A 22812-nucleotide genomic window follows, 5' to 3' on the forward strand; every position below is an offset into this window, starting at 1 on the left:
ATTGCGAGGAGTACAAGCAGTGATGAACCACCAGAAGATCCTGAAATTTCTCGACTTTTAAATCAGTTACGTGATGAGAGAGGCCCCAACATTGAAGACAACGAAGAAGTGCTACCTGGACAGCAGATGTATCGTGATGATACATTACCTGGAAGAGCAGTTCGCCGTGCTATAATTAATGAACATCTCCGATAATCTAACATAAATTCAGACATTGTTCGTAATGAAAAATTATGATTATAGTTATGGGATTTCGCCGTATTTTCAATTTTTCAGATTATTTCAGCATGTAATCTATTTTGTTTCTGCTGTCTAGCGAACATAAAAGTACTCACTGAACTGGGTGTGTGATGCGAAATTTGAGGTTTTGTTGTGCCAGGGACAGGATGTGCTGCCTACAGACAATTACCCAGCTGCTGCTTTTCTGAGATATTTTTTTAGTGTGGAACTGTTGCTAATTCATTACTAAAGATATATTTCTTGCATCACATTGGTTGTGAAAGCAATGCTGTACTCTGTTATTTATATACATGTTCAGTTTCTGGGTATGTACTTAAATTTGAGAACAAATGACTCCATTACGTTTAGAGAGTGTGAGAGTAAAAGCGAGTGGAATAAAATATCCATTATATTTCTGTATTATGTTCACTATAGATCCTAAACATCTCTTAAATTTTCTACTGTAACAACAAATATGTGAATGTCCAACAGTTTTGCAATATTAAAAGAGCACATTCTTTATTATTAGAACCTTACAGTTTAGAGATTATTTTACTGCACTTCTCCTCATTAGTAATGCAGTCTTATCACCTAGATAAGCTTAAAATTGTGAATATGCAGTACACACATGGGCACAAAATAATCATTTGTGTAATAACATAAAGTGTCAGATTGGGATTGTTTATTTGTTAAATTGTTTCCATATTAATCACTACTCTTTATTTACAATATGATTTTCTTAAACATAAGTGTGTGTGGCCATAAGGTTGTGCAAAGAATTGAATTACGTTGTTAATTCTAGTCAGTCATGCGTGTAGCAGCACTTTACACAATATTACGCGCAACTGTATGGCATTAAAAAAAAAGTACATGAAATTGAAGACAAATTTGTGTTTAGAAATTGCCACCAAAAACAAGTTCTCATTGCTACAAAAGGCAATGGAATGTTGTCAGCAATGTCTAATACTTTGGGGATCAGTGCAAGAGCAATAATTAGTTAAGGAGTGTGCTACTTCGGAAGATATGAAAGCAGAACTGTAATGCTGTGAGTTGACAGTACAAAGTGTCATACTTTAAGTTATTACTGAAAACTCCCTCCCTCACCCTGTCACTGATATTGATGCAGTTTTTTCACATATTTAATGCTCACCTGTAGAGAAGGGAATTCCTTGTCATTGCATAGTGCCACAGAAAAATGCCTCCCTACAAATACAGTTGTGGCAGAAGTTATGGGTTGCCATCATAAACATTAGCAGGTGCAGAATATTGCTAAGAAAGCCACACATGCTATGACTACTAAAGCAGAAACCAGTGACCCATCATAGGAATGCATTTCTGAAAATATCCTGCTACAAATTTTGCTGTGATAAAAGTTATGGGCTGACATTGTAAACATTAACAGGTGCAGAATATTGCTAGAGAAGCCACACAATTCTAATCTCACTACTGTCCATATTAGCAATGTATTATTCAATAATGCCTCTCTACAAATACTGTTATGATAAATGTTACAGGTTTCCACCACACACATTACCAAGTGGTGTGGCTAGGAAAGCCACATATGCTATGCTTACTTTTGCAGAAAAGGGAACCCACCACAGCAATGTATTTCTCAACATGCCTCAATTCAAATTCTATTGTCGTAAAAGATATAGGTTCCCATTATAAACATTACCTGGTGCAGATTATTGCACGGAAAATGGCACACACAAAATTATGATTTGGAGCACTTTCCCTCATAATTTAATATGTTGGGATATTCTGGTACAAACAATGCAAAACATGATAACATTGGGCCTCATGTATATAACTGTTACAGCACATATGTTCATTCCAAAGTTAGAGTAACAAGGATGCTTTATTACTATTATTTTGTTTCATTAACAGTCTACCTCATTGTTAAGTCATTTAAGTAGGAATTGGCACCTGACGCTATGGCTGCAGGCCAGCAACTGACATGTAGCTTATTTGTGTAAACTGCAGTGTTGCTAATCTGTTTTTATACATGACGTAATTGTAATTTTAAGTGATTGGATGAAACTTAGTCCAGACCATATAAGCTGTAAGCAGATATTAGACAGACAATTCTAATCTCACTACTGTCCATATTAGCAATGTATTATTCAATAATGCCTCTCTACAAATACTGTTATGATAAATGTTACAGGTTTCCACCACACACATTACCAAGTGGTATGGCTAGGAAAGCCACATATGCTATGCTTACTTTTGCAGAAAAGGGAACCCACCACAGCAATGTATTTCTCAACATGCCTCAATTCAAATTCTATTGTCGTAAAAGATATAGGTTCCCATTATAAACATTACCTGGTGCAGATTATTGCACGGAAAATGGCACACACAAAATTATGATTTGGAGCACTTTCCCTCTGCTACCATAGTAGCAGTATCACTAACAGGACAAACACAGAGAAAGAATTTGAACTGTGAGACAACTTTAATACGTTAGACAAAATACAACATCGCACAAAAAATTAAAAAAAAATCACTGTCACAGGAAAAAAAAAGTCACGTGTCACTGGCATTTTTCTTCTTCCAGTACTTCAGTTTTTCTTTAAGGGCCAGAATCTTTAAATTTTTTATCCTCATCTCCTTTTGGTGCTCTGCCTTCATCATGAGTAATTGGGCCTCCAGAAGTTCCACTCTCTTCTTGCACACATTGTCAATCACTGTTCCCGAACCTGATGGCCTTGGTTTTGCAGGCATCCTGCGACGACTCCATGTATTTTTTGGCGTGCAAATGTTTTTATTCGGTTGATCAGGAGACTGTGAAACAGATTGCAACTGGGTGACATCCGCCAGAACATTATTTGGTGTCTCTTTACTTAATAATACGACAGGTGTGTGGGAAGTGCTAGGTTGTGTGCACTCTGCTAACTCGACAACTGAAGCAGGTGGCGTATTCTCACTGCACTGCACTTCACTGCTCTCCATGTTTACAACATCCACAATCATGCTGAACTGTGCATCGGAATCATATGCATTTGTTAACGGTTTCATTGAGGAACCAACAATTTCTAATAGTTTAGCCCGATCATGGATCGTGGTTTTTTGGGTAGGCTTCCCCCCACCTGTTTTATACACTTCCACCTTTTCTTCTGCAAGGTCTTTTCGAAGTCTTCTTTTCATATTTTCATAACAGGTTTTCAGCCTGTCACAGGACCTTTTTGTCACACCTGAAATTAAATAAATGTAGTTTGTAGTACCATAAATTAATTCTTATATTATTTGCATTCATAAGTCCATTTTGCATTCTAAGGCTCTTAACTTATAACTGCAATAAAAATCTAAGATCTGTATATGGCTTTTGCTTACATATCAGTTCATTAAAAAGAAAGTGGTATAGGCATATATGAAGAATACGGCACAGGGCTAAGTGAGAAACGTATGTTCACAATTTTCAACATAAAAGCTTCCGTTAGTCACATAATATTTAGTTAACAGTAGCACGGCATTGGATTTTAAATTTAAAACTAACAAAACAATTCCAACCGTAAATGTGCATAGTCCTATCACGTATTTCAGTGGTACGCCAATAACAGTTTTAAATTTCAAACTAAAGGCCAGTGTGTCCCACATCCTACGCTTACGATGAACATAGAAAAGTTATTTATTTATGAGTAAACTTACCAGGAGTAGAATTAAATTGCGCCTCCACATGGGACCACATTGCCTGTTTTTCTTTTAAGCTGCAGCCGTCGGTTTTCTTATTTTCAAGAACGGATGCATTTGCACCCACCAGTTCAAGAAGTACATCTATCTCGTACTTCGAGAAATTCGGTGTTCTTCTTTTATTCTCCATTATTCTCCAAAAAAGAAACCAACAGATCAGAAATAGGTACCGAGGTACGTAAACACACTTCTGCTCGTCGACGGAAAAAACAGCAAAGATAGAACGTGGCACCAGCGATTATCTGTGCAATTTCTTGTTTACAAACATCTTTGCGTTGCCAGGGCACGTTCCATTGCAATGTAGAGAGTTAACCGCGGTCAAATGCACAGTTGGCTGACGACGGTTTGCTGACCAGCGATTAACGTTGGTGCACTGCAGAAACATTTTAAACGCGATTTACTTTTAACCATGATCACGGGACCTTGGTTATCATGCTTTTTGACCGGGGTTGGTGCACTCGGCCAATAGTGTCGGACGAGGCACTTCAGTTCACGTCAAATGAATTTGAAACATTTTGTGAACGCAATATCGTACAGCATCTAACTGGTGCACCGTTACATCCGCAGTCAAACGGCAAAGTGCTACATTTGTCAGAACCTTCTACCACCAGATGGCCAAACATCGCACCGCACACACCAGGAATCAAACATTGCAACTGTTGCTCGTCTCCCACCATGCGCATACACGAGATGGGCCATCGCCAGTGGAATTGCTTCACTACCGCCGTCATTGGACGTTGCTCCACCTGCTCAACCCTCCTCAGCATCCGGCGCTGAAGGAAAGCCTCAAGTATCGCTTCGCGCTGCATGATGTTGTGTTTTTCAAGCTTTTTAACGGCAGCAGACAGTGGGCGAGAGGCCAGATCCTTCGTCGACTCGGCGCATACATGTATCTCATTTCAGGACCAGACGGATTGGAGCGCTGACATCTCTATCAAACTCACCACTTTCATGTGCACGTTGGTGCTTCTGTTTCCCTTCCCCCAGATTCACGGATCGCGAGGACATTGCCGCTACAACAGCCGCCAGAGGGTTTCATCACGATACCGCGGGAGGACCCCATGGAGACAGAGCCTTCGCCTCCTCCGCTACTCCTTAGTAGGGCATCTTTCTATTCAAATTACATATAGAGCTTGAAATAAATGATTGTTTAAATGCATCTGTGCGTGGGCTGTATTTAGCCAAATCTCGACTGCTCATTGCCTACGAGAGTGACACACAGAATCTTCCGGCGTAAGTTAGCGTCGGTACGCCAGTCGGGAACGACAGAGCAAAGAAGGCTATGACAAGGGGTGAGCCAGTTGCATACTGACCGACCCCCTTCCAAGACGACAAATCGAAAGTAACGGCCCTTATGTGAAGCGGACATAAGCGCCGCGACCGACTGGTAATGGCCCATTTCAATAACAACTCCAAGATTACTCACCTGGATAGCAGAGTCAACGTTAGGCACTTCAATAGCAGCTTCTATGTTACGGACATGGATAGCAGCTTAAGTATTAGGCACATCAGTGGGGCCAAAGCACACTTTATTTGTCTATTCTGAAGAAGACTGATTAACCTGAATGTCGCTTGCGACACATTCATCAAAGTTGAGCATTTGTAGTTTTCTTATTGTAATAAAACTTATTAATACAAGTTGTTTGAGTGTTTGTCTAGCAAACCTAGTAGGCAGAATTCCTAGACATAACCCAGGTCACTGAAAATCATGTCTAGATTCTTCGCTTGAGACCCGTTCTCGAAACTATGAAAGAAATCTTTCCAGACAGCAGTCATCTATCTCAAGCGTTTGCCAGTTCAGGCTCTTCAGCATCTCGGTGACACTCCCCCTAAGTCAAGCAAACCTGTGCCGTCACAAAACTTAAGAAAAAGGTTGTAAATTCACAAACAGCAAGTCAGTAAACTTCGAAAGATTGAAGGAATCAGCTAACCAGCTGCAATTAAGGGTTTATTGCTGTCACTGACCGAGGTCTAAGTGGTGCTAAATTGTCTTATTCAGAAAGGAGAAGTGTATATCATTTACCTTCACATCTGTAGGCGCCCTGGTGATCCCGGTCGCCTACGGTGGTCTGGAAGTCAAGCAGGGACCCCTCTAGTTGACAGGATGCTAGGAAATGACTGTGGACGCGTCAGAAATGCCAAAGAAACATTAACAATTCATGACACCGTTATTCCTGCCGAGTACAATGTGGTCCGAGTAAAACAATATGGCTGAGCTTGGTGATATCAACGACCTTCCCCCGAGTCCTCGCTGACTCGGAGCGATGACACCAGCTCCGGGCCGCACCAGTCTTGCTAGTGCAGGGCCGTGTGCTTTGACGTAGTGGTGGATTGCACTTACTCGGCTGCACGTGGGTGGCAGTGCCCGGCTAGCCGGCCGGTTCGGCGGCGGACACCAGGCCGCTGCGCGTAGGAGGCTCCAGGTTGGAGTCCCGACGCTGTCGGCACGAGAAGCATTCTCGTAGTGCAGAGTGAACTCTATCCCGTCCCGTCTTCTTCCCTGCTCCTGCTGGTGGCTCGTCTGCGGTGGATGGGTGGAACGGGCTGCAGTACCCCAACATCGTCGGCTCACCTGGTTGTGACGGCAGATGCACAGGGCATAGGCCCTGCACTATCTCGACGACGGCTCACTGATGTGGTCAGCATTGGTGGCGAGCGAGTCTGCTGCGATGTCTGCTAATCCTAGGTTGATGATTGCCAGTGGCAGCAGAGAGGACCAGAGGTGGTACTGTCCCGTCACGTCTGCTGCTGGATGGGCCGCCCTTACTGCAACTTCTCCTTAATAAAGATTAACATGTCGATTACCGAGCTGAGCGCTATGCAGCGTCCCAGTACACATATAACTGCAAGTCTAACTGCGAGTGCCGTGTTGCTATCAAAGCTGGCGTATTTGAAGGAAGCATGAGCGATGTCCTGACGTCATGCTCGTTTGTAAAGAACGCATTCGTTCTACTTAAACTGCTGATTTATCTGTCGTACTCACCCCCTAGGTGTTCTTGTGACAGAGTTACGTGTTGTTACAGCAGACTTACGCGAAGTTTTGAAATGCTGTACAGATGACGCTATACGTCTGTCTTACACTCTACGAAAGTCTCCGTCTAACACAAACCCGCGTGCTAAGCAATTCTCTCTCGCCTGTTGAGTGTAACCAGGCCACTGCCCCTGCGTGACGACACATTCCAATACATGTGCAATCCTCTTACCTCTTGGCTAACCTACTACCTCTGGCACTCGGCATAGGCAACGAAACTTTGACAATATTCCACGTTTTCAACTCTTTACTATTCCATGACACTACCCATCCCCCTCCTTTAAGAAAATTCGTCCCGAATTTTACAGTTCTGGAGTTACTGGTTGTGCATGTCATACTTCCTTATGCACTACAGGTATCTTCCAACTACTCCTTCAACACTGTCAAACTATCCTTATCCGCTAATAATCTATTTACACTTAACACTGATTCCAATCTTATCATTGGTTATCTATTTCTATTACGTGCCACTATTCCTAATCCATCCCATAGGTATTTGATGTACAGTTGTTATTTCAGAACAAGACATCTTTTTCCGTATACAAAAGTAAGTTGCAGAAATAAACACTAGAACTGAGATTATGCTAGTCGTTGACACACCAAATGTAATTGTGTTTTGGTTTTGTTTCTCCCGATGTTGCTGCACGTGCTGCAGTAGTTGATTAACTGAGATCTGCTCTTTTTCTGAGATAATCAGGCTATCTAAAGATAGCAGCAATGTGGGATCCAAGGACTTGTTAATAAACGTTAGGTTCTGGCGAGGCAATGTGTGTGGTGGTTCTTCTGGTTAATACAAGATAGGCTGTGCCACGTTAATCATTGTTGTACCTGTGAAAGTAGCTGGTAGGTGAAATTGCTTCCCCACTATTTCACATCCAGTGCATTAATCAATAACCCACTGCCCTGCAATTCAAGCTTTGCTATATCTGTCAATCTACCATTTCTGTAACAAGTGGCATCTGTGGTCTCTAGTTTGAACACAGAGTAAATCCAATGTTCCCCAATTTTCTGAAATTTTGGTCTCAGAAGTAACAACTTATTTTCACATTCTAAGGTTCCCATATTCCCCAAGAACAACTGCATCTCACACGAATGATTGTTGGTTGCAACCTCTTTTGCTGGACAAATAAAAACACTTCCCCTGAAACAGTCTGTCAAATCTTCCGTACACATTACCACATGAGCACTCCTCTGTCTTGACACTAACAACATTTCCCGAGTTTGAACTTTCACCCACTTCCCAAGTGCACCCCATCTAATTGGATACAGGTGTACTGTATAACACGGGTATCGCGAATTGATACCCATCTCTGGTATTTGCACTTCTACGTGTATACTCGCCTGATCCGTAATTACTCTCACTTTGGACATGCGATAGAATAACGGTAAATTCCGCTTCGCCGGAGGCACGACCTGACGCACTCCTTCTGAGAATTCTTTCTGCGCTTTCAGCAACGCCTTCAGCATATGATCTGGACCTAACAAAGTGGCAATCAATTGCCCACGCACTGCGTGATGCATAGCTTCATATAACGCTTCCAATTCTACACGCTCATCATCCACCCTGTCTGCTAATGCCCCCAATAAAGCTGCTACTTGTATTTTCCCGTCTATTCGGCTCAATCTCGCCTGAATGGCCTCTATATCCCTATTCAACACTTTCCTGGTATGTGCTGCATACCGTTCCCGGTCTGACGTCAACTCCCTCACTGTTCTAGTGACATTCAATATCCCCTGCTCCATATTACCTATACGTGTCGTGTGCCAATCCACTTTCGACTTTGTCTCATTTGCCAACTCCTGCACCTCCCCCACCGTACTATTTAAGCTCCTTATATCTTCCTCGTCCGCGGTTCCAAACACTGTTTACAGCAATTTTCCCCCTGCATCCAACCACCCTCGTTTCCTGCGAACTAGCGTTTGCGGGACCACTTCCGTTACTTGTTGCAGCTGCCTTCTCAGCTTTTCGTAAGAGAGCTTCCATTCTTGATACTCTTTCCGTATGTCTTGAAACAACCCCTCCTTCTCCATGGCCGCCTGTAGCGCCGTAAACCTATCCTGTAGTGTCCGTACATCATTCCTCACTCCCCATATATTATACGTGAACACAATTGTCCACCTGCGGCTTGACAATACCACATCTAATTGTCTTGCAAACAAAATTCCCTTATCTAGGGTTGCACCTGCACCACCACTCCACCGCAACGGTGTAGCAGTACCAGACTGACGAAAAGTTGCCTGGGACACATCCTGGCATGGCACCTGAAGGAAAAGGAAGCCATGTCAATCGCTCCCTTCCTTACCACGTCTAAAACACACAAATGACAAGTAAAAACTACATATACCCTATTACCTAATAACAATAAATACGACATGTTCCGCCCCGAGGACACTACTTATCCCTAGACCTAAGTGCGTAAGGAACGTTCCTCCGCTGTTCTTTTAGCTTCGGTACCCTCACACCCTTTGTTACTGCTGGAGGAATATGTGATAACGCATCCACTGCCCCCTTAAACAGCTTAATCCTACTCACACGAACTACTGACGACTTGGTTGGTAACTGCAACTTTACGTTCACTGGAGACACTATTTCATTTACCTGATACGGTCCAGAAAATTACGTCAAAAACTTATTCGTTTTACGCTTCGGAACATAAGGATTAGCCAACAATACCCATTGACCGATTCTGCATTGCGGCAGTTTACTTGTTCTTTGCCCAATACTTTCGTGTTTCTCCAAAGCTTTAGTATTAGCACGCCGTACCCTTTGCCAAATCTCTCTCAATTTCTTGGCGGAATTCTTCTCTGACTCATCCTGTGAACCTACCTGAGATTTGAGAACATCAAATGGTGATGGCATTTTCTGACCATAAATTACATCATACGGAGAGATCTCCGTTCCCGTATGAACTTTCGCGTTATATGATCTTGTCAACACATTTAAACACACGTCCCAATCCGTGTGTTCTGAATTTACGTAATCACTAATCATCTTAACTAACGTCCTATGAACTCGTTCTGTTGGCCCATTCGACTGAGGATGAAATGGGCTTGTACGCATTTCTTAACTTTCAATAAACGGCATAACTGCTTCATCAGCTCCGACATAAAGTTACTACCCTGATCGGTAATTATAGTATCAGGCACACCATACTTCAGCAACCAGTTATTTACTAAGGCTTGCGCAACAGTGCTTGCCTTCTGATCTGGAATAGCTACCATTACCAGGTATCGGGAGAAGATGATATAACACTGTTAATACGTATCGATTACCCACTTAGGCCTTGTTAAATGCTCCGATTACGTCTTATCCTATGAATGCGAACAGACGATCCGCTTCAGGTAGTCTCTGTAACTGAATTTTCTCATGACTTAAATCTGCTCTCTGCGCACACGGTATACAATTTTGCACATACTGCTCTATGTCATTGCGACGTGTCTTCCACCAAAACCTTTCAGGTACCCGTCTATCAGTCGTTCGTTTACCACCATGACCCGACAATACATGGCCGTGCGCTTGTTTCAACACTTCTTCCCTCAGTGACTCCGGTACTACGACGCGTAGTCCGCATCTCGTCTTCCTGCAAAGCAACCCATTCTGCATTTCAAACTGCGGTTGCGTTCGGAACAATTGACACTCTCTGTCAGTGGCTTGCGCCTTTATCCACTCCTTCTCACTTATGCCCACAACTTGTACAGCTACTAAGCGCATCTGCATTCGTATGTTTTACCCCTGGTTTGTGAATTACCTCATAGTCAAATTCACTTAGTTTCAGCGCCCATCTCGTTAAAGAACTCGAAGAATGTTTCAGCTCCAACAACCAGTTCAGTGCTGCGTGATCTGTAATCACCTTGAACTTACGCCCATATAAATAACAGCGAAAATACGAGATACCGTAAATCACTGCTAACATTTCTTTCTCTGTAGTTGAATAATTCTCCTCTGCCTTATTCAGTTGCCTGGAAGCATAAGCCACTGGATGTTCCTGTCCATTAACCCTCTGAGAAAGAATACAAGCTACAGCACTACTACTAGCATCACAAGATAGTATGAACTCTTGTTCGAAATCAAGAAGTATTAACACTGGGTCTGATGTTAGTATCTGTTTGAGCATCTCGAATGCCTCCTGACACTGTGCTGTCCATTCAAACTTAATACCTTTCTTTAACAATCTCGTTAATGGATGTGCAATTTCCGCGAACCCCTTTACATATCGTCTGTAGTAATTACATAAACCGACATATTGCTGAACTTGTTTAGTGGTCTGTCGTACTGGAAAACCACGCACACCCGACGTTAGACGAGGATCCGTTCTTACCCCATCCTGACTGATAATATGCCCAAGATAAGTCGCTTGCGTCTGAGCCAACTGACATTTCTCGACATTAAGCGTGAGATTTGCCGCTCTTAGCCTAGTAAATACTTCGTTCAGTCGTTCCACATGCTCTTCTATATTACGCGAAAAAGTAACATCATCGAGGTATACCATAGCAATCTTCGGTTTCAGTCCCCGAAGCACACCATCTAACAGACGCTGGAAAGTAGCAGGAGCGTTTTTCAACCCAAATGACTTTCTGCGATACTGAAAGTGACCAAGGCTTGTTGTAAAGGCCGTCTTCGGTCCATCCTCGGGACACCTCTATCGGATGGTACCCACTCTTTAGATCTAGTGTCGAAAAATATTTACACCGACCTAGGTTGTCCAATGTTTCCGTGATGTTCGATATTGGATACACATCTGTTACACTTCGTGCGTTCAAAAAACGATAGTCGCAACAAAACTATACTTTTTAGTACCGTCCAATGACTTCTTAGGAACTTCCACTACGTTGGCAGACCACGGGCTTTCACTGTTGTCTATAATACCGTCCCTTAGCTGTTGATTAATAAATTCTTCCACTGGTGGTTGTAGGTGTTTCGCTATCCTGTATGGTTTTCAATAGACCGGCGGATTATCGCCTGTCGTATACGGTGCTGTGTAATAGGAGTTGCTGGTAATGGACCTTCTGAATTAAACAGATCTAAATACTCTAATAAAAAGCTTCCATAGCTTTCCGATCACCATTCTCCAAATGACGAATCTTATCACGTAGTACAGATGCCTTGACGGTATGCTTGACGTTATAATCACCTTGGTATTCACCTATATCCTCATCGTCGAGTATTTCCAAACTTGCTACCACTAAACTCTTTGGGAGATTCACTTCATCTGCCCCAAAATTATCTACACTGACCGGAATCATCAGTTCCCCATTTATATCCGTTACGCGCGCAACGCTCCTCCTAATAAAACAATGCATTTCATCCAATGCTTCATTGCTCTCTGCTGTGGTACATCGGTACCTACTGACAACCAAACTAACTTGCCTGTACGCGAAGGCAGTTTGATATGCGTAATCATATTTAATGCCCTTGTACGCGGTTCAATTGGTGACATCTTAGCAACGGATGCACCTCGCGACGTAGAAACATTTACAGCTGTTGTACCCATTGAAAACAAGTTTCCACTAAGTTCAACTGTACGCTGTGAAAGACTAATTTTGGCATGGTGTTTATCGAGGAAGTCCAGTCAAAGAATCACAGAATATCCTAGTCCCACGGTTGTCAACACTTCCATTTGCTCTCCGAACTCTAGAGTTCCAATCTTAAAAACGAGCTGTGTTGTACCCAATGATTGCAACTCATTATTCCCTACTCCACGTAATCTATACCTAGAAGTACCTAGTCTTCTCCTACCCACGAGGTCTAGACTAGCAACAGATACATGTGCCCCTCTATCAATCAAAAACTTACATCTGTTATTCCTTACAACACCCATCAAGCAACAATCAGTCTCTGTACTAGTTTTCACCGTACTTCTGCTTACCGGGAATGTCTTCCGACCGACGAAACACTCCCGTTCCCGTTTAACACTTTTTCCTGTTTATTCGCGTTACCATTCTGCTTACTACGACACTCATTCGCCTTGTGAGCGTAGCGTTTACAAGCATAGCACTACGGCTGTCTGCATTGAGCCTTCACGTGATCTCTCCTCCCACAATGGTAACAATTCCTCTCCGACGCAAAGATGCATTTATCATTGCGAACCCTTCTTGCAATGTCTATCTCCTGCAGATGCGTTGCAATACGCAGTGCTGCAGCTAAATCCCCTGGATTCTCCATCCTAACCCTACGAGACATTCTGCAGGAATTCCCCTGAGCAATATATCGAGGGCTCTGTTTTCTGCCTCTTGTAGTAATACACGATCCGCATCAGGATTACCCGATAAATCATAGGTCTGCGAATTAATTTTCTGTATCCAATCTGAAAAAGACTCCACTGTCTGATTGACCTTCTGTGTCAAATTAGCTAACTTCTCCCTAAAAAACTTGCACTCTTCTGCTTACGATATCTTTGTCGTAACCCATCTGCCAATTCTTCAAACGTGCTCGCCTTACTAAGCGTCTCATGGTACATCACGAACGTCTTGGCTTCCACTGCAAGTCGCAAATTTGCCATACGTAACGTAGTTACGTCCGACCAATTGCTCATTGCAGCTGTTGCCAAAACATCGTTAATGAACTCTGTGACATCCTCTGTTGTTTTACACGAGAAAGGCGTGATCAGGTCAGCTACTAAAGAATATATTGCAAGGTTGGACATTGCTACTGACTTGCACCCACTTGAACCCGTTTGCGAACCTTGCGCCGAACGCAAGGTCTCCATTTGCGTCATTAATTCAACATGATTTAACTTATTCTGCCCATTCTCTTCTAACTATTTTGAGACTTGCTCCATCAGAGCAGCTATACTCATTTCAGTACTAACGGATCACGTTTCCGTCATGATTTGTGCAAATTACCAACAACTTACTCTATACTGAATTTACTCATCAGAACAATAACTACACTAGCTACTCAACTCCTTTGTCACAGTTGAGCACTACACACAAAAGACAAACAAGACTCACAAAGCACAACTAAACAAAATTAATTCTTCCGCCTTGTTGTTGCCCAGCGACACTCTCTACAAGTGTGCGCTGCGTGACCAAACCGTCTACAAATTGAACATTCTACTGGTACAAAGTTCGTGCATGGCTCCCCATGCCCCATTAAATTACCCACAGTACATCTGACTGGTACCAAGTACGTTTCCCAACTGTTTCCCTTAAACTCAGATAAATCTGCTGTTTCCGCAGGTCTCACAAAGTGCACTCCCAACAAAGAACGTGTATCCATAATTATTAACAAAAATCGCCTCATGCACTTACCACAAGGCTGCGTAGAGTCGACAGTTCTGACCGCAACTTTGTGGTGTCAGTCCTGCAGTGGCGGTGTCGACGACTCCAGATACCAGATCAGCAGGCCAGCACTGTAGTGGGCGGTTCGAACACTTCTGATACGATATCCGTAGGCGGTGGGCACAAGGACTTCTGACACCAAATCTGTAGGCGCCCCGGTGGTCCCGGTCGCCTACGGTGGAATGGAAGCAGAGGGGTGACCTCTCCAGTTGACAGGACGTTAGGAAATGACTGTGCACAAGTCAGACACGTCAAAGAAACATTATTAATTCATGACACCTTTATTCCTGCTGAGTACAATGTGGCCCGCATAACACAAGCTGGCTGAGCTGGGTGATATCAACGACCTTCACCGAGTCCTCGCTGACTCGGAGCGATGACACCAGCACCGGGCCGCATCAGTCTTGGCTACGCATCGCGGTGGAATGCCCTTACTTCGGCCGCGCGTGGGTGGCGGCGCCCGGCTGGCCGGCCAGCTCGGCGGTGGACAGCAGGCTGCTGCGCTTAGGAGGCTCCGGATTGGAACTCCGGCGCTGTCGGCATGAGAAGCGTTCTCGTAGTGCAGAGTGTACTCTATCCCACCACGTCTTCTTCCCTGCTCCTGCTGGTGGCTCGTCCGCGGTGGACAGGCGGAAAGGGCTGCAGTACCCCAGATCGTCGGCTCACCTGATTGTGACGGCGGATGCACAGGGCATAGGCCCTGCACGATCTCGACGACGGCTCACTGATGTGGTCAGCATTGATGGCGAGCGAGTCTGCTGCGATGTCTGCTAATCTTGGGTTGATAATTGAGAGTGGTGGTAGAGAGGACCAGAGGTGGTACTCTCCCGTCACGTCTGCAGCTGGATGGGCCGTCCTTACTGCAACATCTCCTTAATAAAGATTAACATGTCGATCACCGAGCTGAGCGCCATGCAGCGTCCCAGTACACATATAACTGCAAGTCTAACTGCGAGTGCCTTGTTGCTATCAAAGCTGGCGTATTTAAAGAATGCACGAGCGACGTCCTGACGTCATGCTCGTTTGTAATGAACGCATTTGTTCCACTTATACTGCTGATTTATCTGTCGTACTCACCCCTAAGGTGTTCTTGTGACAGAGTTACATGTTGTTAAGTCAGACTTATGCGAAGTTATGACATGCAATACGGCTGACGCTATACCTCTGTCTTACACTCTACGAAGTCTCCGTCTAACACAAACCCGCATCCTAAGCAATTCTCTCTCGCCTGTTGTGTGTAACCAGGCTACTGCCCCAGCGTGATGAGACATTCCGATACATGTGCAATCCTCTTACCTCTTGGCTAACCTACTGCCTCTGGCTCTTGCCATAGGCAACGAAATTTTGACAATATTCCATGTTTCCAACTCTTTACTATTCCGCAACACTACACTTCTAAAATACTCTGTTGCTGTATTCCTAAGTAATGGCTTGTGATTGTTTGACTTTGTAAAATGAGTGTCTCATACGAAAAGAGGCGTTTAGCTTTTTTCAATTTACTTCATGAGCATGTGGCGTAACAAAGCTCATTATTCCTTCCGGAGAAGACAATTATAAAAGTGTCGGAACATAGCTCAAAGGTTCCTATAAACCTATATTTCATTCTTTAGCTTTTCCAAGTTTCTGTGACTTTTCGTTACGCCAAAGTCTGTCATCTGCCTTATGTATGATCGAGCGTATATGATCATCCCATACGCATGTGCACAAGCTGTTACACACAGTTATTTATGTTGTCACTGACTGCAACTGAAAATTATCCGTGTCCTACATTTCAAATGTCGCAGTAAAAATTAGGTTATAGATACAGTACGATATAGCACAATTTCTGCAGACTACAAATTCATCGCCTCCGAAATAATATCTAACCAACTAATACAAGTAATATGTCGCATGATCTATAGCACCAAAAGGTTTTTATTTCTTCTGCGCATGAAATTTGAACGCAGACGGAACTGGATAGAAAGTATAAAGCATCAGATGTCCTAAAACTGAACAGAGTCTTGTTCAGAGGGACGGTGAAGTTGAACTCTGTGACATCTAAGTTTGCTCGAAAGTGTAGATTCCGAACTCATACGGCAGGCAGATTATTTACTCTAATATTCATCCTCACCAACCGTAGCTCTACTCTGTCCTTACATGGACAGATTCGGTACTGAGAAAGATAGGCCACCAGATGTCAAATGTGTTCCCTGTGGAGAATGCCATCTATTGAGGGGCAGGATTAGCTATAAGTTGGTAATGGTGGTGAGGAATAACTTCTTGCCTTTTGTAATAACCACATAGTCCACATACTATCTGAGAGTCTCATGGAGAAAGTGTCGTATAACATTCGTCTGGACTACTTACTATCCTCACTCGACCGTCGATGTAATATAATTGGCAGAATCGGTCTAAAATGGTATCACCCAATTCAACAAAGATGACACTGTGCCAAACAGTAAATGATGGTATGGTTACTTTTAAATTTTCTGCTCCATCCTTGCCCAACAGAAGCTTACTCGTCGTCTGTAACAATCTCAGCACCCACCGGAAACTCAGCTCCAATCATTCCTTTAGTGCATCTGTATATTTCACAACACACAGAGCTATGTACAGGAATGAGACACTTTTCACATCAGAGCAAGTATGGACACAGTCTTACACTCCACTGTAGCCTACTCCAGATATTATGGTTACAAACCTGGCTAGCGTCTGACCTACGCGTTTTGTCGATAGGCCATGGACGCTCACGTTTAGACGCTTATGACTAATCTAGCAGGCATTTGGTCACCTACGACAATTATCAGTCTATGTCCACGGTATTTCTTCTATACATCCCACATCGCAGGATGTAATCATCACTTGGCCCACGACTAATCGTTTCCATAAAGGAAAGAAGTCATATTGCTCTCCTGATAAAAATTTATTGCACTTCAAGGCTCAGGAAACAAAGAAAATCTCGAAATGAATGCGGGCGGAAGGTATTTACTCTAAAAACTGGTAAACGGCCGCATTTTGGTGGGCTATTTGAGGTGTAGTACCTAATAATGTAGTTCTGATTTGCTAAGAGCATGCAGAACCATGGTGCATACTTTTGGAATTTACGTCAGGTATTTAAAACTTGCCAACGACGTAGACTTCTTTTAGACTTTCGAGTACTGAGGTTTCTTTAGGTGAACTATCATGTCAGTTCTGCGAAACTGTATGCAAATTTAAAAAAAACGGATACAGAAATGTGCTAAACGTATAAATTTATGGTAAACTGGATATAAATCGCTTGGCAATAAAATGTGTGTGACAAATTAGAAAGCGAAAATGATTCATTAACGCTTCACTTCAGTCCTGTCGCTTACAAAAAGTTTAACAGTCTCTGTTTTTCTGTTTGTTGTTGCCTTATTGAAAAGAAATGAACCCCAGCAGTTATGACAAAATATTTACGTAAATGTGTACAACAACTTACCAAACTTTATATAAAATTTTTCTGAGTATCGTACCGGATCATAACGCTACAAAAACTATACATTTTTTATATTAAGACGTGGTACGATAGTCAAATAACTTTTATGCCACTTGACTTTAGTTGGGGAAGATTACGAAAATATATAAGAAATATGATGTATCAATAGTAAATAAGGTAAAGTTTCTGTTGTAAAAGAAACCCGTAAGACAGGTTATGATAATTACTGGCAGAGACGACTTCACAAATTATAGTAATTAATTTTGTTTTTTAATAACACGCATTTATACGTTTTAAACGAACTATTGGTCTATCATGAAATCCCAACATCTAATAATATGTTACTTGATGGTAATTTCGACTCTTGTTGTATTTTAAGCGTGCTGCTCTAAATACTGATTCCTTATTCTAGAAAATTTATCAGTGCTTCTTCGGGTTAAACATTGGATTTCAAATTTTATCTCGGATTTCGTCAGTGAGATTCATTTTCAATAGCGGTAAAATCTCACTAAATTGCGCTGCACGTATACGAGTTCCCGGGAAGGGAGCGACATTTGTAGACTTCGTACCTCGGCATCCTTGGTTTGTGCCCCAGGACCGACTTCACGTAGTGCAACATGTTACGCAACTACTGACGGCGTCGGCACTACGAAGTACCGTCGTCTTCGCAGAGGGACGCGAAGGGAGCAGCAAGTGCGCCAGAACCCCTATATAAAGGCCGGACGGCGAGCTCCCGGCAGCACGTAGCACAGCGCAGCACCACCATGCAGCTCGCCGCCGTTCTCGCCCTGCTCGTCGTCGCTGCAGTCGACGCAGGAATTGGTGGTAAGCCGGCGCTCACGCCTGTCTAGCCTCTGTGGTTCTTAACAAATAATCCGACATCTTCCTCGCCATTCTATTTCTCGTTCAATGCTACAAATCTGTATTTGATCTTATGGTAGAAATAGATTATTACCCTGAAAGTTCTATTCATACTCACGAAGTTATTTTTCCAAATAACGTTCAAAACTAACCCATATCGTTCTTGTGCAACACAGCTAGCTCTTTATTCCCATGAAGTAATGAGTGCTGTCGACAAGGGATCTCAGATCGATTCCATATTCCTAGATTTCCAAAAGGCTTTTGATACCGTTCCTCACAAGCGACTATAAATCAAATTGCGTGCATATAGAGTATCGTCTCAGTTTTTGACTTCATTCGTGATTTCCTCTTAGAGAGATCGCAGTTAGTAGTGACAGACGGTAAATCATCGAGTAGAACAGAAGCGATATATGGTGTTCCGCAAGGTAGTGTTATAGGCCGTCTGCTGTTCCTGATTTATATAAATGATCTAGGTAATAATCTGAGCAGCCCCCTTAGATTGTTTGCAACATAGATAATGTTGTGGGGAAAACGAAACAAAGAAAGAGCTTTGATGGCAGAACACTTAGAAGATGCGACAAACTCACTGAACAGACAGCCTACATTACACTTTTCCGTCCTGTGCTGGAATACTGCTGCGCGGTATGGGATCTAGCTAGTTTCGTGTTATCGCGCAAATAGGGGTAAGAGTGTCACTTATACGATACGCGATTTCGGGTGGCAGTCACTGAAACAAAGGCGGTTGTCTTTGCAGCGAGAACTATTTACGAAATTTCGATCTCCAACTTTCTCTTCCGAATGCGAAAATATTTTGTTGACACCCACCTACGTAGGGAGAAATGATCATCATAATAAAATAAGAGAAATCAGAGCTGCAACGGAAAGATTTATATGTTCCTTTTCCCCATGGAATTGTAGAGAAGTAGTTTGAAAATGGTTCGATGAACCCTCTGCAAGGCACTTAATTGTGATTTCCAGAGTAACCATGCAGATATAGATGTAGAATGAACAAAACAACAGCAGAAAACTAAAGAGCTTTGAATGCGCTCCTAAGATCTTCACTCACTTTCAGACATATTTATGCACTTGGACATCGATTGAAAAGAATAGAGGTATGAAAGGTGCCATTGTCAATAAGATCCTGATGTCGCGCTGGAGATATTAAGAAACGTGATCATTAGCTGATCAGAAGGTATTTTTCTTTTCTCTGTTTGTGTCTGACAAGGAGACTGCAAATGTTTAATGATAGGTTACGAATAATGGCCCCCTATCTGCAGATAATGAGAGTGCACTTACCGAAACGACGCACGTTCCCAGCACCTGATTGGAAACATATATTAACTGGATTCACCACAAAATACAACGTGTGCTAATGCTCAAGATAATCTCCACGATAATCAATGCCTCGTTCTGGTGTTTGTCCCTCAGATGACCCGTCCCCCAGCGGCCTGGGAGTGAGGACGTGCCCCGATAACGAGCCTGACGTCGTGACCTGCCGTCGGAACGCCCTGCAGTCGGCGCTCTCCCTCTTGGCAGGCGGTAAGTACTAACATAAGAACCACCACACAGTACAGCTAAACGCCAGGTACTTCTCAGCGTCAGTACAGTCTTGTAAACTGTGTGATACTCCAGACTTCCTGGTATGAAGGGGAAGGGCTAATATCTGAATCTGAAATTACGTATAGTAAATTTACCACATATTGTGTGTACTTCCATTTTTATCATACTCTGAAGCAAATTTAAATTTTCCCATCCTTACTCTCAGACCTGAACTGAATTGCTCCCCGTCCACGCTTTCCTTTTCCCTGATAAATCTTTCGTTCACTATTATCTCTGAAAGTTGTGTCATCATTGTATGAAAAAGACGATGTATTAGAAATAAGTCTCTGACTTCTGGAACTAAAATTTCAGCATAGATTTTTACCATAATTCATTAAATATATAGGCCAGATAATACGAAGGAAAATAAAAGGCAGAAGGATATTAAGGTGTTTATAAGACGGGGAAGATATGCGTACAAAAAAAAAAAAAAAGAAAAGAAGTAAAACTACATAACATGAAGGAATGACTTACAAATACATCTATTCCAAAAAGCCATCTTCAAAACTCATTCCAGGGAATACTACAATAACACGGTTATCGAATCTGGCCATCCCATCTTATGCCACGTAATGATTTCCGCTTTGCAGAAATGTGTCTCAACGTAATTTGCAGATGGACGTCAGCTATCGCATAAATATTATCCTCGTATTTCACTTTACACATCCTTGTGACCACTTTACTTATCACGATTTGCGAGATTCGCAGCAAATGGTGCCTCGGTTCATAATAACCGTATAAAGCTTCTGATACGTCGTCTCGTCTACAGGTCTCCCTAGCATAGGGGCGAAACCCATCGACCCACTGACGCAGATCCCACCCCTGATTCTGAAGGCCGACACGCCTCTCCTCAGGCTCAATTTCAAGCTGGACGACATCGTCATGGTTGGTCACGCACGCAGCGTCCTCGACGACTTACAGTGAGTCCCGGCACGTTACATTAAGAAATAATCACGATATTTTTCATTTTAAAATCTGATCTATCACTCGCCAGAAGTTTTCCTGTTTGACATTTTTAAAAATGTATTCCTGTTTTGCCAGAGTGGACGTGGAGAACCACACCATTCATGTTGTTACTCACACCCCTGGTGCCTTGGTGATGGAAGGCATCTACACTCTCGATGAAGAAGTTATTAAGGGCATTCCTATGAGAGGCAACGGCCGATTCAAACTTACAATGAGTAAGTATTCCGTGCCTAACAGTAAGTGGTCGTTTGGTTTTTATATGCGTGTGCTAATAAGCTATAGGCTTGCAAGGAAAGAGAGATGAAAACAAAAATCAAGTAGTTCAAAGTAAAATTGAATGCGCAGCGTATCTTTCTGTGTTATAAAAGGGAGTTTATTAAAATTGCAACATAAAGTCACATTGCCTCATAGTGCAGCTGTAAGTTCATTGTAAATAATGGGCTCACAAGTGATTATTCTTTCTTATGATTTATTTCTTCTCCCTTTCAGTCGACTCTACAGCAGACGTAACTTACAAGGGACACCCTGTCACTCGACGCAACGGCGAGACTTATCTGCAACTGGACTCCGCCAAGACGAAGTACACCTACGGGAAGACTTCCTATAAGCTCACTGGCCTGTTCGGAGGCTTCCCTCCTCTTGGTATGTCACACACGCACGCTTAAAATGGTGTTTCACAAAACCCAATTAATATATCGACAACATGCTGCTTACATATCAACGTATATAAGCTGCTTCAATAATCTCTGGTACACTGTGGAGTCGTAGTATTTTTTATTTAACCTCATACGTTTGGGCCAAATCTATACTCCACGTAACAAACGCGATGACTACCTTAAACTACAGTAATACTCACATTATCGTGCTTTCTCCTTCTTTATGACACTTGTTTCAGTTTTTAAGGCACAAATTCACATCATTGTTTACTTGTGACGATATTATCGCCTACTTTACACACAAATCTCATTAGCCATAAAAGTTTACAGTAGGAAAGTTCTTTCCTGATGTGACGCCTTCCAGAGTGATATTAACAAATAACATCTACTTGGGAATGAGATACATGTCTTTCGTCTTACACTTGGCTGAATCCAACTTCACCGTAATAAAACCAGCTAGAAATCTTGTGATTCGAACAAGTTGCAACTCCTGTTCCTGTGAACTGTTCTTTGGCATAGCAAACGATTTATTTGAACTTTTTCTCTGCTTGTATATATTTTGTTTCCTCCTTTTGTTTCCGTGAACACCTAAGAATGCTAGAAGCTCTGCTATTTGTAAGTAATCCCGGTAACCGATCTCCTTACACATCCAGAATTTCAATGTGTCTGGCGTGTACACGTGACGTGCTGACGGCTTTCATACCGCACACTAAGCGCTGTCTATCCGCACACTTGCAGAGGCCGCAGGCAACGCCCTGATCAACGCGGTGACGTCGCCCATCGTGGAGCGCGAGATGCTGGGCCCCATGGAGGACTGGATGGAGCAGGTGTACAAGCAGCAGGCGCAGTACGTCTTCGACACCGTTCCGTACAACAAGCTCTTCCCGGAGAGCGTGAAAACTATTACAAAGAATTCATTTTTCCTCAGTTTTAAGTAAATGTTTTCTAATTTATAATGTGTATATAGTCAGTAATATTATTTCTCTGAATAAATAATTTTACTAGAAGTTCTTCAGTTACTTTTTTTAAAATTCTGAACTGACATCAGTTTCCAAGAACAAATACTAAAT

General features: G+C 42.7%; 3 protein-coding genes across 3 annotated transcripts in view; 2 read left to right on the forward strand and 1 right to left on the reverse strand.

Annotated features, from left to right (window-relative positions):
- The window catches only part of LOC126262342 (putative beta-carotene-binding protein), a 142012-nt gene that overhangs the window by 69783 nt on the left and 49417 nt on the right, over positions 1-22812 (forward strand). The window lies entirely within an intron of this gene.
- Positions 2741-4106, reverse strand: LOC126262341 (myb/SANT-like DNA-binding domain-containing protein 3). The gene is made up of 2 exons (XM_049958908.1): positions 3871-4106; positions 2741-3416 (listed from the first exon to the last, which is right to left on the reverse strand). Exons 1-2 carry the CDS (start codon positions 4040-4042, stop codon positions 2749-2751), a joined length of 840 nt encoding a protein of 279 aa, XP_049814865.1. The 5' UTR covers positions 4043-4106; the 3' UTR covers positions 2741-2748.
- LOC126262343 (putative beta-carotene-binding protein) lies at positions 18360-22749 on the forward strand. Its single transcript, XM_049958913.1, has 6 exons — positions 18360-18485; positions 19950-20060; positions 20890-21040; positions 21162-21301; positions 21576-21728; positions 22481-22749. Exons 1-6 carry the CDS (start codon positions 18425-18427, stop codon positions 22678-22680), a joined length of 816 nt encoding a protein of 271 aa, XP_049814870.1. The 5' UTR covers positions 18360-18424; the 3' UTR covers positions 22681-22749.

This window comes from Schistocerca nitens, chromosome 6 (genome assembly GCF_023898315.1).
Source record: "Schistocerca nitens isolate TAMUIC-IGC-003100 chromosome 6, iqSchNite1.1, whole genome shotgun sequence".
Lineage (NCBI taxonomy): Eukaryota > Metazoa > Arthropoda > Insecta > Orthoptera > Acrididae > Schistocerca > Schistocerca nitens.

What these genes read in the sequence shown, in the direction of transcription:
- LOC126262343 (XM_049958913.1), top strand. Translation starts at nt 18,425, where the DNA reads ATGCAGCTCGCCGCCGTTCTCGCCCTGCTCGTCGTCGCTGCAGTCGAC. An exon ending in AGCGTCCTCGACGACTTACA is followed by an intron (nt 21,041 to 21,161) that starts GTGAGTCCCGGC and finishes CTGTTTTGCCAG; the next exon opens with AGTGGACGTGGAGAACCACA. An exon ending in CCGATTCAAACTTACAATGA is followed by an intron (nt 21,302 to 21,575) that starts GTAAGTATTCCG and finishes TCTCCCTTTCAG; the next exon opens with TCGACTCTACAGCAGACGTA.
- LOC126262341 (XM_049958908.1), bottom strand. Translation starts at nt 4,042, where the DNA reads ATGGAGAATAAAAGAAGAACACCGAATTTCTCGAAGTACGAGATAGAT. An exon ending in GCAATTTAATTCTACTCCTG is followed by an intron (nt 3,417 to 3,870) that starts GTAAGTTTACTC and finishes ATTTAATTTCAG; the next exon opens with GTGTGACAAAAAGGTCCTGT.